At 42.8% G+C, this 17,678-nt stretch overlaps 1 protein-coding gene across 1 annotated transcript in view; it reads right to left on the bottom strand.

Moving 5' to 3' along the window:
• The window catches only part of Cnn3 (calponin 3), a 28,510-nt gene extending 14,454 nt beyond the window's left edge, over positions 1 to 14,056 (bottom strand). The window contains exon 1 of the mRNA XM_047519555.1: positions 13,732 to 14,056. Within this exon, the coding sequence (XP_047375511.1) occupies positions 13,732 to 13,788 (57 nt within the window). The 5' untranslated portion in view covers positions 13,789 to 14,056. The remainder of the gene's footprint in view (positions 1 to 13,731) is intronic.
• Between the last annotated feature and the right edge of the window lie 3,622 nt (positions 14,057 to 17,678).

Raw genomic sequence — 17,678 nt, 5'->3', positions numbered from 1 at the left:
CATCCCAATAAATCCTTTAAGGACCCCCAACTACACACACACACACACACACAACTTTCTTCCATTCGGTCCCACCTGCTTAAGGTTCCACCACCTTCTGATAGTGCCAAGGCTGGCAACCAAGTCTTTAACACATGAGAAACAGGCAGGCAAATACAAAGACACTATATATACAACTTGATGTACAAACACTGTGAAACTTACAAGAGGTTAAAGTTTTACATCTTGTCCCTGGCCTCTTCCTCTCTATCTCCCTGCTTCCTAGCTGCCAGGAATAAGCGGCTTTCCTCGACCCCCACTTCTGCTATGATGTTCTGCCTCACCTTAGGTGCAGAGTAATGAAGTCAGCCAGCCATGGGTTGAAACCTCTCAAACCATAAGACGAAATAAATCTTGTGTTCTTTAAGCTCTTTTTCTCAGGCACTAGTCATAGTGATGAAAAGCCAACTCACTTGCTCAACTCAGTGAGTCAAAGACATTAAAAACATCCCTGCCTTCCAGAACTAATGCTATCTTGGTCTGTACAGCTATACAACTCTTTGCTTGTCTTTTTTTTTTTTTTTTTTTTTTGCGGTACTGGCGATTGAACTCAGGGCCTTGCGCTTGCAAGGCAAGCGCTCTACCAGCCCTCTTTGCTTGTCTTATTTGCTTGAATCCCAACAGTTCCATGAGATAGCCAAGGAAAGCATTATTTACAAGAAATGAGTGTGAGAGGAGTTATGTGAGCTGTAAAACCTGCGCCATTATTATCACCCTACTTTATAGAAAGGGAAATCCACTTGCCAAAGCAAAGATTAGAATCCCCCTTCTCAGGAAGGTGCCTCATCTGTCTTACCAGCCTCACCAGGTTCTTACAGTGACCAAAGAAAAAGGAGTTAGTGCTTTGTAGTCAAACGCAGGAAGAGAGTTAACCCCACCACAGCTGCTAGATTAACCTTATCTGTGACATTACTATGGTCCATTCTGAGCAATAAATTCTAAAAGAGGACACAGACAAATTGACATCAGTTTCTAGAAAAACCAAACTGGATAGTAGAAGGATTAGGAAAAAAAATCAGATACAGTCCATTATGAGAAACTGGCTAACTAGGATTGGCTATATACCACCTAGAAGGAACCTGTAGGGTTGGAAGAAACAGGCTAACTACCATCTAAATATTTAGATGGAAGCCATACAAAAGTGGGAGTTGATTTACGCGGAATGCCAAAGAGGGCAGACCCAGATAAACATGTAGAAATTCCAAGGAAATGGATTAAAAGCAAACAGGAATGGAGGAATACCCTGAGTGCCAAAGAAGCACAGGTCGGAGGATGACCTTCCCAAAGGCCTGCTAGAGAACAGACTTCTCTGGTAAGGAGGCTGCCCAGGTCTTGACTTTTAGAAATCTATAAGGATTTTGCTGAAAGGAACCTAGCTGAAGTCCCATAACTAAAATGAATTAAAACAGAGATGCTTTGCAAGTTTTGTTTTCTTTGTCCCACCATTAAAATAGACATCACATGGGCTGGGGATATAGCTCAGTCGGTAGAGTGCTTGCTTTGCATGCACAGGCCCTGGGTTCAATCCCCAGCATGAATGAATGAATGAATGAATGAATGAATGAATGAATAAATAAATACATAATAGATACCACATGCCTACAGCATTTGCTGATGCCAGCCTTTTGCTGTTGTCTAGATTTCCAAGCACTAGATGATTGGACTCTAGGTATCTCTAAAATAGCCTTTGGCCCTATATACATGTATGATTACACAAATGTTGTGACTCTACTTTGTGTACAACCAGAAAAACAAAAGTTGTACCCCATTTGTGTACAATGAATCAAAATAAATAAATTTAAAATAATAATTTTTTTAAAAAACTGAAAAAAAAATTAATTAAATAAAATAGCCTTTGGGTGGGTGCATGGTAGAACTGAAGTCACCCTGGAATGTGGTAGCTGCATTTCAGTAATTTTAGAATGTACTTATATATTCATTCCTCATCAACTCTTCAGGAAGTTCACCTGAGTATGGGTCCTCACAGTCTACTGACTTGAGGAAGTCATGAAGTTCACCTCACCATCATGGACCCAGGAGTCAGCTGTGTTGTTCAGAAGCTCGTCTAAGTTGGCCTGGGAAACCTTCCTCACACCCATATCACTGCCCAGTGCATGTGCTCTCATCAGCCAACCAGGAAATAGAGCCAGAACACCACACCACTCCCTTACTGTGAGCTACCCATAGGACAAGTGGGGTGGGAGACCCAGAAGAAAGGGGCTCTATCGCGTCCCCTCTGGCCGCAGAGAGAGACACGACAAATGTCTGAAGCTTTGGAAGTTTATTGTGCACAGTTCCTCTCCTACACTTCTCTTACTCCTAGCTTCCGCGCACTCCCAGCTTCCCTTCTCCCAGCTTCTTCCAGCTTCCGCGCGCTCCCAGCTTCCAGCTCAGCTCCAGCCTCCGCCGCCGCTTCTTCCGCTCCTCCCCTTCTTGCTCCTCCCCTTCTTCCGCTTCTTCTCCCTCTCTCTCCCACCCACCAGGCTTATATACACTTCAACCAATCAGGGGAGAGTACACGAGGTAAACGCGGACAGCTGCAAGCATATGATGGGTACACGAGGGGGGCATGCTCTAGTCACATCGTTAACTAGCCAATCATTGGAATTCGCTGGTTGTTTACTGTATAGCTGGCCGCTTTTGGCTCAGCGTCAGGCGCCATCTTGACCATGCCTAAGGCTGGGGGTCCCGGAAACCCCCACAGGGCTCCCAGCAATTTAGTCAGTTGTGGGTAATTCTGGAACTCCTCTAGGGTACCCAGATCTAGATCTAAGATCATGAATGTCTTTTTTGCTTACTACAATGGAGTCCATCCATTTGAGAGAGATGGCTTTACACAACCAGCTACAGAGCTGAAACATCTCATCTTAAATGTGGGACAGATGCTGGCTAGTGGGATTACACAGAAGTCTTGCAAATATATTAACTCTGCAAGATAGCACCAATGTTTTTCCTCCACAAAAATAAAAGGATATGAAGTTTCCACTAAATAGTAGGATGGAATTTCTCATTTCCTTTATTTAAAAAAATGTGTACTGTGCCTCATGAAATGCATATAAAGACAGTAAAGGGTTTTTGGGCTTATTTTTATTTAATGATATTATGTGAAAAGAGATGAAATCAGTGATAAGGTTCATACACCTGCATGCCACCAAGTCCCCCACAAATGCTATTCCAAATAGGTTAGAGACACCTTATTGTCCAAGTTTCTTATGCACCAAGACAAACATGGAAATAATCAGGTACAAGATTCACAGAGTTCCTAGGGCCCTGGGGGCCTTGGGGGTGGGATGGGGGTCTGAACAAGGTTTCCTTTTTCAGTCCTGAAGTTAGAGAGGACACTGTGATGAAGCACCTCTGCATCAACAGTAAGGGCAACTCCACATTTCACATGATTATAATGCAATCCGAGAGCATGAAAGAGGGAGAAAAAGATCCCCCAGAAGCACTGTGCTTCCATCCATGTTATGCCCAACACAAAGGTCTCTAGGAGATGATGTGGCAAAGGCCTACCATAGACAACCAGGCACCAAGATAATAAACCCAGCTGCCCAGCCGTTCAAGAGCCAAGAGAGTCAATGGGCAGAAAGAACAAGTATCCGGGCAACAAAGTGACCTTCACAGGACTCAGCAGAGAGAAGCTGTAGAACCAACAGTATATTATTCTACATGCAGGCCTCAGCCCAGGTCATCTCTTCCTGTCCCTGCTTCCTACCACCTCAGACCTCATTTGCTCCAGGATACCAAAGTCAGGAGCAAAGTAACATCTCCATTTCAATGAGAAGAGAAACAACAGCAAGGTAGAAGGAGACGTTCTATTTACATCAGTTTCCATAGTCCTCTTCCTTTCCCTTCCCTGCTAACCCTGTTCCCTCTGCTCTTTGCTCCCACCTTGTCTGTATTGAGCCCTTCCCTCTACTGACTCTCCAACAGGCTCAGGCTAATCCATCTTGACTGAACCTGCTGCCAGCCTCAAACACTGACCTGCTTTCTCTTATGTCATGCCAACTCTCTCCATTTCCTCACTTGGTGTTCCCTCCTAACACTCTGGAAGTCTGCTCCACTGAAGATGATCTCTCAAAAGGTCACTGGTGACCAACCACTCAGCAGCCACATCCAATAACCTGTTTCCAGTTCTCCTGGCCTCCCTGCAGTACCAGTGCTTCCCGGGGGCCCGTTCATCTCTTCTTCTCCCAGCCTTTTGTTAAATGGGGCTTCACCCTCTAACCTGCTCTCTCCAGATTAAGTACCCTTCTTCTCTTCCCCTTGAAAGACATCAGTTCTCCCTGAGTTCTGGCCTAGGATTAAAATGGTTAGGAGTATGGGCTCTGGAAACTGCTTACTTGGGTTAAAAATCCCATCTCCACTGTACACCAAGTTTTCTCTGTAAACCAGAGATCATTAATGACACTTACATCACAGGGTTGCTGGGAAGAATCAACAAGCTAATTCATGTACACTACTAAGAACTTGATGAATGTCAACACTGTCCTTCTATCTATGCTTCACTGGCCATTTCTAACCACATATTGGAACGATTTCCTCCTTCAAATTGAACACAATTGTCTCTAAGTATCCAGGAGGGACTGGATCCAGGACATCTTGCCCATGAATACCAAAATACACTGGTGTTCAAGTCCTTCACACAAGGTGGTATTTAGACTAGTATTTATGCTGGGTGCAGTGGTGCAGCCTGTAATCCAGTGGTTCCAGAGGCTGAGGCAGGGGGATTGGGAGGTCAAAGCCAGCCTCAGCAACTTAGTGAGGCCCTAAACAATTTAACAAGACCCCATCTCAAAATAAAATATAAAAAGGCCTGGGGATGTAGTTCAATGGTAAAACATCCCTGAGTTCAACCCCCAATACCAAAATAAATAAATTAAGTATTTACACATAACCTCTGCTCATGTATGCTAAGCAGGTGCTTGACTTCTGAGTTCCATCTCTAGCCCCCTCCCCTAACTTTAAATTATTTCTACATTACTTAAAATACCCAATACAATGTAAATGCTCTATAAACATTTGTTATACTGTAATGTTTAGGGAATAATAAGGGGGGAAGTTTGTACATTTAAAAAATATTTTTTAAAAATATATTTGCAATTTATGGTTGGTTGAATTCATAGATGTGGAACCCACAGAGATGGAGGGCTGACTATATGTCATAAAACCAATTACTTGACACTATTTGGTAGCCATTTGAGTGCTGACTTAAGCTTTCCACTTTAAGAACTATTTATATTATCAAATAATCTGTAAAGAAGATAACCTCACCCCTTACCACTGCCAGCTCCCACATGAGTCTGGTGGGGGTGAGAAGGAGCAGGGATCACAGATGTCAGTGACTCAAGACATAGTTAAAAAAGAAGTAAAGCAAGAGACCCAAAATTTCACAAGGCCATTGGATATGATTTTGGACTTTTTATGTTTTTTGAACATCCAAGGAGATCTTCCTTCTCTTTCACACCCTTGGTAATAAGTATAAACTGATTTTTCAAAAGAACAATTTGATAATACCTAATGCACACCTAAGTGTTAGGTCTAGAGTTCTGCACTTTTCTACACAAGAACTTTCAAGGAAATGTCCTCCAGTAAGATGTGGTGAATAAATGCTGAAAATTCAAACAGACTATAATTCCATTTCTAAAATGATTGAATGATAACTCAGTTATACATGTGGTTGGGGTGGGGGTAAGAAATATAGGATTCTTTTACTTCTTTTTTACATTTTGGCACTGTTCACACCTTTCACAACAATTATTCCATTCACAAAATGAAGATTAAAAAGAGAGAGAAAGAGATTTTCATCAGCAAGGAAGATGACAGAGATGACCTGTCCAAAGGCTGTGGGCTCAGCAGGAATCTGGACCCAGATCTGGCTCCAAAGTCTGATCCTTTTTCACCAGTGGCTGCTTCCCCTCCCCCAGCTCCTGGCCAAGCCTAGGCAGGAACTCCACAGCTGTGCCACATGCAGATCTTAAGAACAACAAGCAGGCTGAGTGGCAGCTTAGGCTCTGTGGCTGAACATAAAGTCCTTTTCAACTCATGAAGAAATTAAAAGAAGGTAGGTTCAAAAGTAGAAATATGAGGTAGCTCTAGCTACTGGGGAGGCTGAGGTGGGAGGATTCCTAGCTCAGTAGTTAAGACCAGCCTGGGCAACATAGTGAGACACTGTTGCAAAAATAATAGTAACGATAAAGTAGTCACTACTATTGATACATAGTATTACTGTGGATACTCTAAACATGTTGAGTATATGAACATGTTGCCAAGTTAAAGAGCACTGATTCTAGTCCCCCACCTGAATCTGCAGGCTCAAAGGTCGCTGGTTCAAAAGTTCTTAAGATTATTTGGCAAAGATGTCTCAGACTAACCCCTCTAAAAAGTAGCCTCCTGCCACAGAGTGTTTTGGAAGGTTCTGTAAGACCAACTGCAGGAAAGACTGTTCCACAGCCTGTGAAAAGAGAAAAAGAAGGAGAAAGAAATCAAGACCAAAGAAGAAAATTAAAAATGAAAAGCTGGCCGGCAAGGTATATGCCTGTGTGTGTGAACAGGGTGAGGGTGAAGGGTGTTTAATACAACATTCAGGTCTCTGAAGAAAGGCAAGGATAAACCAGGACCAAATGCACCCAGACTTCAGAGCAGAGAACAGCACATTCAGGGGGAAGGTCTCCAGCCACGTGTAGACTGAGGAGCAGTCCAAGCGTTCCAGCTCTGCTGCTTTGGGACAGGGACCCCAAGAAGCTCACGATATGAGGTTTCCTGTGCTTTCCATACTTGATCAGTAGTATAATATGATTGTTGTTGCTATTTTTGCATTCAAAGTAAAATCACATGTCTGAATTAACCAACAGCAAGAGAGAGACTTGCCACACATGGTACTCATTATTTTCTCTCCTATTTCCTCCCACGTGAAACAAAAGGAGAGGGGAAAGTGCAACAAGGAAGCTCGTACTTTAGCCATTGGTGGAGCCTGTAAAGCACCAAGGAGGGCTGAGAAGCTGGGGATAAGCAAGAAAGAAAGACCCCCGTCCAAAGATGCAGAGGGGAAGAGACAATGCCGGTATCCCAGTTGGCTCAGTCCAGTTACTTCACAGCTACTTCCCCTTAAAAATTCTTAAGGAGAGACACGGAAATGGCTATTCATGCTTAGGATAGGACTAGTCAGAAAAGTCCTTTCAAACACAAAGGGATTCTACAATTTCCCTGTCTTCCCACTGCGGATGCTATAGCTAAGAGTCACATCCACACCCTAAAACTTCCCAGTCCTGGGGGCAGAGGGGAGATACAGAGGAAGCTCCCTCCCTACCTCATAAAGGAAAACCAGGAATTGGTACTCTCTAACCATGGACTTGCTTCACACGCATTGATGTAGAGCTTCATAAAAAGACATTAGTGTCATAAAAACATTTAAAACTGAAAGCTTCCAGTAACAAGCAAGATGCAAACATTCAAAGGTAAAAAAGTTTACCAGTGAGCTGAGGAGGAACACAAGTCCTGTATAAAATCAAGATATGAAAGATTTATCTTATTTAAGAGAAATCACCTCTTTAGGGGGGAAAAAAAGGCAGAAAATTACCATGCCCAAGTGAAGACTCAGGCTTTATAGAAAGTCCCATGTGCTAAGGACAATTTGGACAGAAGGGAGCACCAGCAGAGATCCTGGATAAGGACTCCAAGGACAGATCACATTCCTGACTCAAAAGTGAAAAAAATATTGCTTGGTGTTCTGGTCCCCTACCTGCCAGAAACCTCACGCAGATACAACAGATTTGAAAATGAATGTTTGGCTTCTGGAGATAGCATAATTGCAAGATAAACAAAGCTCAGAAAATAGGACCAAACCTATAAGCAGAGAGCCAGCCAGCAAAGCTGAACAATGATTATCTTTGTATGATCTCCACTCCTGGTTCTAGGCATTACTCTAAACATTTTGTATGAATTATCTTCATTATTTATTTCTCCCAACAACCCTATCAAAGTGAGCATTACCATATGCTCACTGGTCCCAAGGCCACATTAAGACACTGAACCAGGATACCAACATAGTGACCATGTTCCTAGCCACCAGGTTCACTTTCTCACCAATAAGAACAATGGATGAGAGCTGCCTGGACATCTTCCAGTTCACAGAGATTCATATGGCAATGGTAGTGTGTGTCCATGTGTTTTGCAGTACTGGCGACTGAACCCAGGTCCCTTTACCACTGATCTACAACCCAAGCCCTTTTTATTTTTTGAGAGAGTATCACTCAGTTACCCAGGCTGGTCTCAAATTTGCAACCTTCCTGCCTCAGTCTCCCTAATTGCTAGGATTACAGGTGTGCACCACCATGCCCAGCTGTTATATATTTTTTTTTTATAAAACTTGCAAGATATGCTTGCATTTCTTATAATGAGGACCTCAACACTGTATAAGCTCAAGTCTGTACTGTGGCTCCAGAAATCCTAAAAATCTGAGGGTACAAGAAAATAAAATTAACAGTAAGAGCCTACTTACGGTTACAAAATGAGTTCAGAATTAAGGAAAACCAACATGCATGCCATTAGGAGGCTAATGTCCAGAATAAAGCAGAACCTACCAAAAAATTCTAAGGACAAGCTCTCTCCCACTACCACCTAGCCATAATGAGAAGGAATAAATAGCATTTGCTCACTCTTCTCGATAAAACGGTAATGACAGATTAAAAAACCCAAACCATTCAATTATGCCTTTTTTTTTTTTAAGTCTCAGATAATATCAATCATAGGTCATTGTTAAGTGGGGTAGGTAGGATAGGAGGGGAAAAAACACTCACTAATCCTCATGTCACAATCTGGAAGAGAAACAGGTATAGGGGAAAAAACAGTATATTATCCTCATGTCACAACCTGGAAGAGAAACAGGCATAGGGGGAAAAAACAGTATATTATCTCTGGTTGATGATAATAGTATCAGGAATGCCTTCACTGTGAAGCCTATTTCTGAACTCTAAAAAAGTGGATAGAGGCAGACATAATTTCCACAAAGGGGAGAGTACAAAAAGCTGTAGATCACAGCACAGTTAAGTATGATAACCATCCTCATTAAAATTCTAGAGTAAGTCTGAATGAACACTTTAAAGAGGAAACATGGTACCTCTTCAAATTTCAGCAAAGTACATATTCTTTATCTGCTCTGATCAAGATAGGTTAAGAAATAAACAAACAACAGCAAAACAAACAAACAAACAAAAAACCCAAGCAGACAAACTTCAATGGTCAGGCCCTACCAGAAGCAAAGACCCTGACCTGGGCAACTCCTCCTCTGGCAGTCCTCTGGGAGACTGCCTTGCAGAAGGGTCCTCTACCATTTTTCCCTAACTGGGGAGTCTAGGAAAGAACCCAGACGAATCAGCAACAAAGACAGAATTATCTTAGTGACAAAATTTCAATATAATCTTAAAATGAAATGCTGAAGAAAAACATGCTGTAAAAGCAACCTTCAAAACCATCCTTCAGGCACTATAGAATTGTCTTATGTAGAATACTTTTAGCAGGGTTAATTTTTAGTTTCTAGAGGTCTCTTATTCTATTGATGGTGAATAAATTCATTAAATCAACAAAGGTTTACTGAGCAACTATTATGTGCCAGATTATATTCTAAAATATAGACCTTGAGGTGAACAATAAATAATTTTTTTAATTCTATGGAATTTTATAATGGATACTGGTGCTACACCTTAAGATAGAATTTATAGCTGGAGTCACTTTGGGTTTACTCTCACTCTGAGTTGTACAGACAGCTGAGAGGACCTTGTGGGGCACAAGTTTATTAATATAAACAAACACTTACTATATGATTGTTTAACTTGTTCTTCAAAAACTTAACACGTAAGTAATAAGTCTTCCAAAGTGGTTTTCAGGTGGCTAGGAATACCATTTTGTAACCAAGAAGGGTCTGCAGTTACTTTGCTCAAATAAGATATTTCATGTGAACAGAAGATTGTAAGAATGTATATTCCAATTTCATCAACACTTCAATTAGCTTCCACCCCAAAAACATACTGAGGGAAGGCCATTTCAGCACCCCTGCAACATCCTTTCCACTCCAATTTATTTCCTCCACTTTCCCTGAGACCTATAAGAAAGGTTCCTGTAGCCCTGATTGATGAAGGCATGCTTCCTTGCATCCTCAATTTGTGGAAATACCCTGACCTCAACATTTTGTTCACAGTCAACTGTCAGGAAATATTGTGCTTCTCTTGAGAATCTGTTACTTTTTGTTTTTGTTTTTGTTTTTCAATAGCTGATTAGGTACAGAGCTGACTCTATTTTACATTTAGTCCCCAAGATGCATTTTAAGGGCCTGGCTCAACTTGCATGATATATATAGGTGCATATCACTTTATGAGTATTTCCATCCTCTGAGGAACAATCTATAACAGTTTCTACTTTCTCCCTGGTCTTATTATGGTTCTTTGTAAATTGCAAGGTATTGATCCTTTTGTTGTTATTTTCTTTTGTTGTCATTAAAAGAGACTTTGTTCATATTCTAGGCTAAAGGAATCAAATTTTGGGGGACTGGTTTTGACATCTTCTTGCTTCATTTAAAAAAAAAAAAACACTAATTTGTATGTTCTGTTAGGTATCATCAGCTTACCAGAAAGAAATGTCTTAAGCTTAAAAATTTTTCCTAAAATGATGTTGAGTAAAAGTATTTAAAATCAAAGGCTCCTTCAATTTACTGATGAACTGCTTTCACAGCTAAACTACATAAAGATCAAAGGCTTAATAATATAAACTGGACCCTTAAAGGAGGTAAAGACAAATCCAATAAATGTAATACTGAAACTAATTTTCTATTACAGAGTTAATAGCTACAATATAGCAATTAAATAACTTTTAGAAAGTAAGATAAACCTCGACAATGCAGTGCTTTTGGGGTGGTAATTATTATTCCTCCCCATTTTACAGATTAGGAAACTAGGAGTGAGATCATAAACAATTTGCTAACACCATATACGGTAGTTTGTTGGAGGGAGGGATAGAACCCACATTTGCTTGATTCAAAGTCCACTCCACATTGCCTCCCCAAGATGTTTATTACTTGTTTCCATCACTAAAAGAGTTTAAGAAAAATTAATCTGACATTTAATCAACACATGAATTATGCAATAAACAAGCAGCAAGCAGAAATCGAAAGATGCTCAAACCAAGCAACGTCAAGGTTCATGTTTCTATAAATCCACTCTTTTATCCAACAGTCCGAAGCCATTAGTTGAAATGCAACACCTCACACAAAAGTGTAGTAAGCATGGTTTCCATGCCCAGATTAGAAACAGCACTACATGAATAATCACAATGTCCAAAATGACAGGTGTGCAACAAAAATAGGGGGAGGGGGCAAATAATAGTGACTTGGGGTAGACTAAGTCTAAGTCCTTCACTAAACTAAGACGCAGATTTTAGGATTGAAATTCTTAGAATATTACAACTTTGTGATCCTGAGCCCCTCACACCCTTTCTGAGCTTCAGCATCCTGATCTGTAAATGATGCAGGATAATCCCAGCAGTCCTTCCCACCTCACGTGGTACATTATCAGTACCTGATTTACAATACAAAGGTAAAGAGGCTTAACTGCTCACAGTTGTAGAATCACCAAAGGAATTAAAATTAATGTATACATGGTGAGGGTGCATCCAACAGTTTAGACAGCTCTGCTGTTCAGATCAAAAGACTTCCTATGTAAGGATACTGTATGGAAGGACCACATTAATGAAAGAGGTTATTAAAAAGTGGGTTCGGTGCTTAAAGGGATAATCCCACAGCCTTTATAACCAACTTTCCAAAGGTTCTGAAAACTGAAATTTTACTGTTTTTATTCTTTAAAACTTTTATAATTATAATGATCTAGCCTTAATCTATGCATTTCCTAGGGTTTGCTCAAAAAAAAAGAGAAGGGCAAAAGCTAATACATTAGTCAGCAAAAAGAAAACTAGTTTGGATATTAACATCCAAGAAAAGCAAGTCATCTGAAGGACAGCCAAAATTATCAGTACCTTATTTACAATACAAAGGTAAAGAGGCTTAACTGCTCACAGTAGTAGAATCACCAAAGGAATTAAAATTAATGTATACATGGCGAGGGTGCATCCAACAGTTTAGACATGCTGATTCCCTCAAAGGTTTCCTAAAGTTGGTTTGTAAACTTTGGTAGGAAGGTTCAATACTTAGCAAAGTTTTCAGCTGATGAGGTGAGTACTCAATCACACAAGAACCACTCACAAAACAGTCTAGAAAACTGTTTTCTAACATGGGCAACACATTAGAAAAGGTAAAAGACCTAAAGAATTCAATTTTACATAAACGGGACTAAAATCCACTCCTTGTTTCAAAGACTGTTCAAAATCTATTAGCTGATTAGAATGCGGGAGAGAAGATTCCCAACTCTCCCTTGGGTTTGACAACGGTGCGCTTCGTTACCCCTCAGTAATTCACACCGCGGACACCCGCATCTTTGGGATGTTATAGCTCTGCCAACGTCAGTATATTGTACCAGCGGTGGGACCTTGCGGTGGCAATCCTGACATGCCTGCGCTCCCGGGAGGTTAATGGGAATTAAACCAAAGCAGCCCTCCTTTGTGGCGCTTTGGCCGGAACAGCAGAAAGGAGACAATGAGCGGTCTGTGCGCAGTTCCACGCCGATTGGCTGGTCTCTCCCCCTAGAAACCCCTTATGTCATGGGCTTGGAATGCAGGCAGGGAGGAAGGAAGGAGAGGATTTGGGGAGGGGGACGCCTCTCATCTCTTTCCCAGGCCAAAAGTCCCAAAGATAAACCCGACGCATTCTTATGCTCTGTGGCAAAGCCGAGTGTCATCAAACCTCAGACACTTCAAACTACAACCCGCCTCAGCAAATAAACCCTTAACAAAAGCAACCCACAAATACACTCTTTGATATCTTTGACAATCTCTTGTACTACAAAGTTCTCAGGGTTTTACAAAAAGTCTCAAGTCTACAGCAGATACCACTCCCAAAGCGGTGCTCTCAGGCTTTGTCTCGGTTTTCAGCAGAATTGCCTCAAGGTACATGGATTGGCTCCCGATCCTTCGAGGGGCCCAGGGGTCAACACGACACTCAGGTCTCCCGCCCCTGGAGAAGCGGAGGAACAATGAGGGGCCCGCTTTGGCCACGTAACCGCCTAACTTCGCTCACAACACAATTTGGTCTGGAAGGAGGGAGTTGAGGTGGGAGGAGGCGCAGGATCCGACAGCGGCCGGGGCCGGGCGGATGGCGGGGGAGCCAGCCGCTGCAAGCTGGGTCCCAGTCGCGCGGACAGGCCCCGCCTAAGAGCGAATGGCCACGCAGGAGCGCCCCCTTCCCAGAGGGGCGCGACCTACAGCCACCGAACAGCCCCCGTAGCCCGAGAGGCCGACGCTGCGGGATTCCAGACACTCGGGAACCCACAGCCCGCCGCTAGTCCCGGCCCAGCGCGCAGGAACAAAGCCAGGACAGCGCCCGGGAGCCAGCGCCCCGAGCCCAGGAATAGGACGCGAAGGGAACATGGAGCAACTCTCAGGCCGCCTCGACGTCTCCTCTCAGCGAAGCCAGAGGGCCAAGCGCTCCTGGTGACTCTTGGCCCCGCGTCGTCCCAATTGGTGGGGTCCCCGGGACAGGGTCTCGCAGCCCTCTCTCCCGGAGAACCCCCCGCCCACCCAACCCGGGCGTACCTTGTTCTTAACCTCGGCCGAGAGCCCGTAGGAAGGGCCCTTGTTGAAGTGGGTCATGGTGGTTCGGGTGGCGGGAAGCGGCTGCGCTGGGCTTCGGAAGTCTCTAGCACTCGGCTTCCGCGCTCCTGGCCCGGGAGTGGCCGCGAGGGAGATGCTCGGAGCTCGCTCCTTTGGGCCGCAAAGGAGACTCCCGGATTCGACAGTGGGGCGCGGGTGGTGCCTGGGAGACTCGATCCGGCAGGAGCCTCCGGGTCCGCTCCGGAGTCTCGCTGGCCACCTCGCTCGCTGCCCGCACAGCAGCTCCGCACGCACTGCCCCCCGCCTCCTCCCCCGGGCTCTCCGGGATTGGCCCGCGAGCCTGACCAATAGCGGGCTGCCTCCTCCCGCCTCTCCCGCGAGGGGGCGGTGCGGCCAATTGAAGGGCAGCGGCGCCGCGCTCCCTCCCCGCGCGCGTCCCGGGCCCCCGCCCCAGCCCTCACGCCACCAGGACCCTCGGCGAGGCAGCCCCTCCTCCCGGCCGGGCTCGCGGTCTGGAAGCCGCCGCTCCTCCGCCCCCGTTCTTGGCGCTGGGGCTTCCGAGCCGCGGTGGCTCACATCAACTTCCAGACGTCCGCCGCCGTGCTCGGGCCCTCAGAGCTCAGAGGTATCCCACCCGGACTGGCCCAAGACTGACCGCCATCCCCCATCTGCCTCCTCTTGGGCTCCCAGAGGCCCAAATGGAGGGCAGGGCCACTCCATCCGCCGCTGGAAACACCATGAACAACTTTGGAACCCAGGGGCCAGAAAAACAGAGGCCCTCCACTGACACCTGCTTGTTCCTTCCTCACCTCTCAACCTCCCCCACCTGTTGGTCTGACTTCGGAAACGGTCAAGGTTCTTGGCTAAATTCAAGCTAATTATCCAAAGTGTGGAAGAAACTGGAAAATGTGCGAAGCCTGGGGGCTCTTTGAATCAGAGTCTTTTGCATGGAAACAGTTGTCCTTTAGCTCAAAAGAGTCGCCTTCTTCTTTCTTCTTTCTTCTTTCTTCTCATTCGTCTCTGGCTTGTGTGCATGGCACTGGATTACACTATATGTCCGCCAAAGGTTGTCCCATTTACTTGTCCCAAAGGACTATTAGGTGAACGTCATACCCGTCTTAAGAGGTGAGAAAACTGAAACTCAGAGACCCCCAAGTATCCGGGTCAAATTCTACTACCTCCAAAACTTCACTCACGTCTTGCCATTGCTTTTTGTTGCACACCTAAGACTGGTTTCATTCCTCTAAATCCTAGTATGAGATCTTTGTTTGCCAAATACCAGCTAATGTGACAGAAGAAATCGCCGTACCAGGTGTGGCAACATGCTTGAAAAGAGGAACCCAGATATCTCACCATAGTTGAGCCATCCTGGAATAGAAATGATTAAGGCAGATTGAAAAGGAAATGTACAAAGCTACTAATTAACTTTGTAAGAGTTTTCCAATGACTTTGGGAGGTAGAACTTGAGGGAAGTGGAAGGAAGCAAATAAAGAGGAAAGTGAAATGCTTTATAAATGATTTGCTAATTGAATCTGGAGGTAATAAGTATAATTAGGGCATTCTTTCCATACAAAGATGTCACAATTGACCCACTATTTATGGGGCAAGCAGTTTGGGCTGTTTTTCCAGTAGTGTGACAGTGGCTGTGTGTCATCCATAAAACCTCACCCACTTATCTTCAAGACCAATGTGTGTGAGAAATGGCAGTCCAAGTTCTAATCACAGTGTGCAACCTGTAAAGCTTCCTGCAGCAAAGCAAGCCTGACAGCTTCTCTTCCACCACAACAGAGATGGAAAGCACTGTCAAAAACATTGTAATCTACTTAAAAGTTATTCCTTACAGTATGTTCAAGAACTGTGTTCAATTCTGTCATGAAAAACATGAATTTTGTTTAATGAGAGTTATCATTTAAGGAATAGAGTTTCAGTTTGAGATGAAGTAGTTCTGAAGATGGACATTGGCCATGGTCACACAATGTACTTAATGCCACCATACACTGTAATATGAACATTAATAGTTGCTGCATTCATTTGGTCAATTATTACCTCCCTAAGGTACTTGAAGTTCTTTCTGACATTACTACTGAAACTTATTTACTATTGGTCCTGTTGGATTCCACTAATGGTCTTGAGGCTTCTTTCTTCCAGTTTACCTCATTGCACAGGAAAAAGTAATGCTATGTTTAAGAATAAAATGAGAAAGGATTTTAAAAACTGGGGATAATTGTTAAGAGCTTTATTGCGATATAGTTGATATACAATTACCAAAATCTACACATATTTAAACTGCATAATATGATACACATAAACACATACATACTGCAAAACTCATCATACAACCAATGGATGTATCCATCAGCCCCAAAAGTTTCCTCATGTAACCCCTTCCCCTTTCCCCTCCTTGCAACACCACACCAGGCAACCATTGCTATGCTTTATGTCACTATACATAATGTATCATAGAATTTTACATAAATGGAATTATTCATTGTACACTCTGCCCTATCTGGCTTCTTTCACTAACAAAATTATCTTGAAATTCACACATGTTGTAGCATATATCATTGGTTCATTCCTTTTTATTACTTAGTAATATTCCATCATATGGATATACAACAGTGTGTTCATTCATTCCCTTGTTGATGAACATTTTGATGATTACACATTGGGGCTATTACAGATATGCCTTGACTTATAATTGGGTTCTGTCCCCCCAAAAAAAAACTATGGTAAGTTGAAAATATCATAAATTGAAAAAGGTTTTGATGCACCTACCAAACACCCTAGTTTAGCAACACAGTACACTGTAGAACATCCTACTCTGGTGATCACTCATGGCTGACTAGGAGCTGTGGCTCGCTGCTGCTGCTCAGCATCAGGACAGCATATCACACTACGTATGATTTGCCCAGGAAAAGGTAAAAATTCAACGCATGAATGTACAGTTGTTACTGAATATGTATCATTTTCATATCACCACCCTAAAGTTGAACAATCATTAGATCAAACCATTATAAGTCAGAAACCATCTGTAGAGCTACTATGAAAATTCACAGGCAGGACATTGTACAAACATATACTTTCATTTCTCTTGGATAAATAGCTATAAGAGAAAATGACTGGACGATGTGAAAGATGTATATTTAACTTTTTAAGAAACTACTAATCTTTTCAAAACGATTGTACCATTTTATATTCCCACCAGCAGATATAAGTCCCAGTTCCTGTACATCCTAGTCAATACCTGGCATGGTCAGTCTTTTTAAATTTAGTCATTCTAATAGATGTAGAGTGGTATCTCAATATAGTTTTAATTTGTATTTCTCTAATAAATAATGATATTGGGCATCTTTTTATGTGCTGACTTGCTATCTGTATTTTTTTTCATAAAAATATTTACATATTTTGCCTATTTTATTGGGTTGTATGTTTTCTTAATATAGTATCTATTTTCTTTTTAAAAAATTGTGTGTGTGTGTGTGTGTGTGTGTTGCTGATGATCAAAGCCAGGGCCTCATGCATGCTAGGCAAACACTCTACCACTGAGCCACACTGCCAGACTCTTAATATAGTACATATCTTTTACCTTATCACTGTCAAGATAAAAATATGAAATCCTGACCAAGTTCTAACAATACAGGTATCAGCAAAATAATGCCAGTGTGAAGCCCAGTAATCTTAAGCATTTTCATGGAATGTTTCCTTAATGTGTTGAACACTTCAAATTGAAATAAATGCTCTTCAATAGGTCAACTCTTCCAAATTCCCATTAGTTAAAAACAGGTATTGGAGAATTGTGAGAAAATATTCTTCCATAGATACGAATCTGTGAATGATATTTTCATATCCCTTGCCACCAGGATGATAATAACAAATGTTTGGGGGATTATACCATGTCTTAACAAAAGTACCTGAGATCAGGTAATTTA

The sequence above is a fragment of the Sciurus carolinensis genome, chromosome 1 (genome assembly GCF_902686445.1).
Source record: "Sciurus carolinensis chromosome 1, mSciCar1.2, whole genome shotgun sequence".
Taxonomy (NCBI): Eukaryota; Metazoa; Chordata; class Mammalia; order Rodentia; family Sciuridae; genus Sciurus; species Sciurus carolinensis.
Note: the sequence above shows the minus strand (reverse complement) of the source record. Positions and strands in the feature narration are given on the sequence as shown.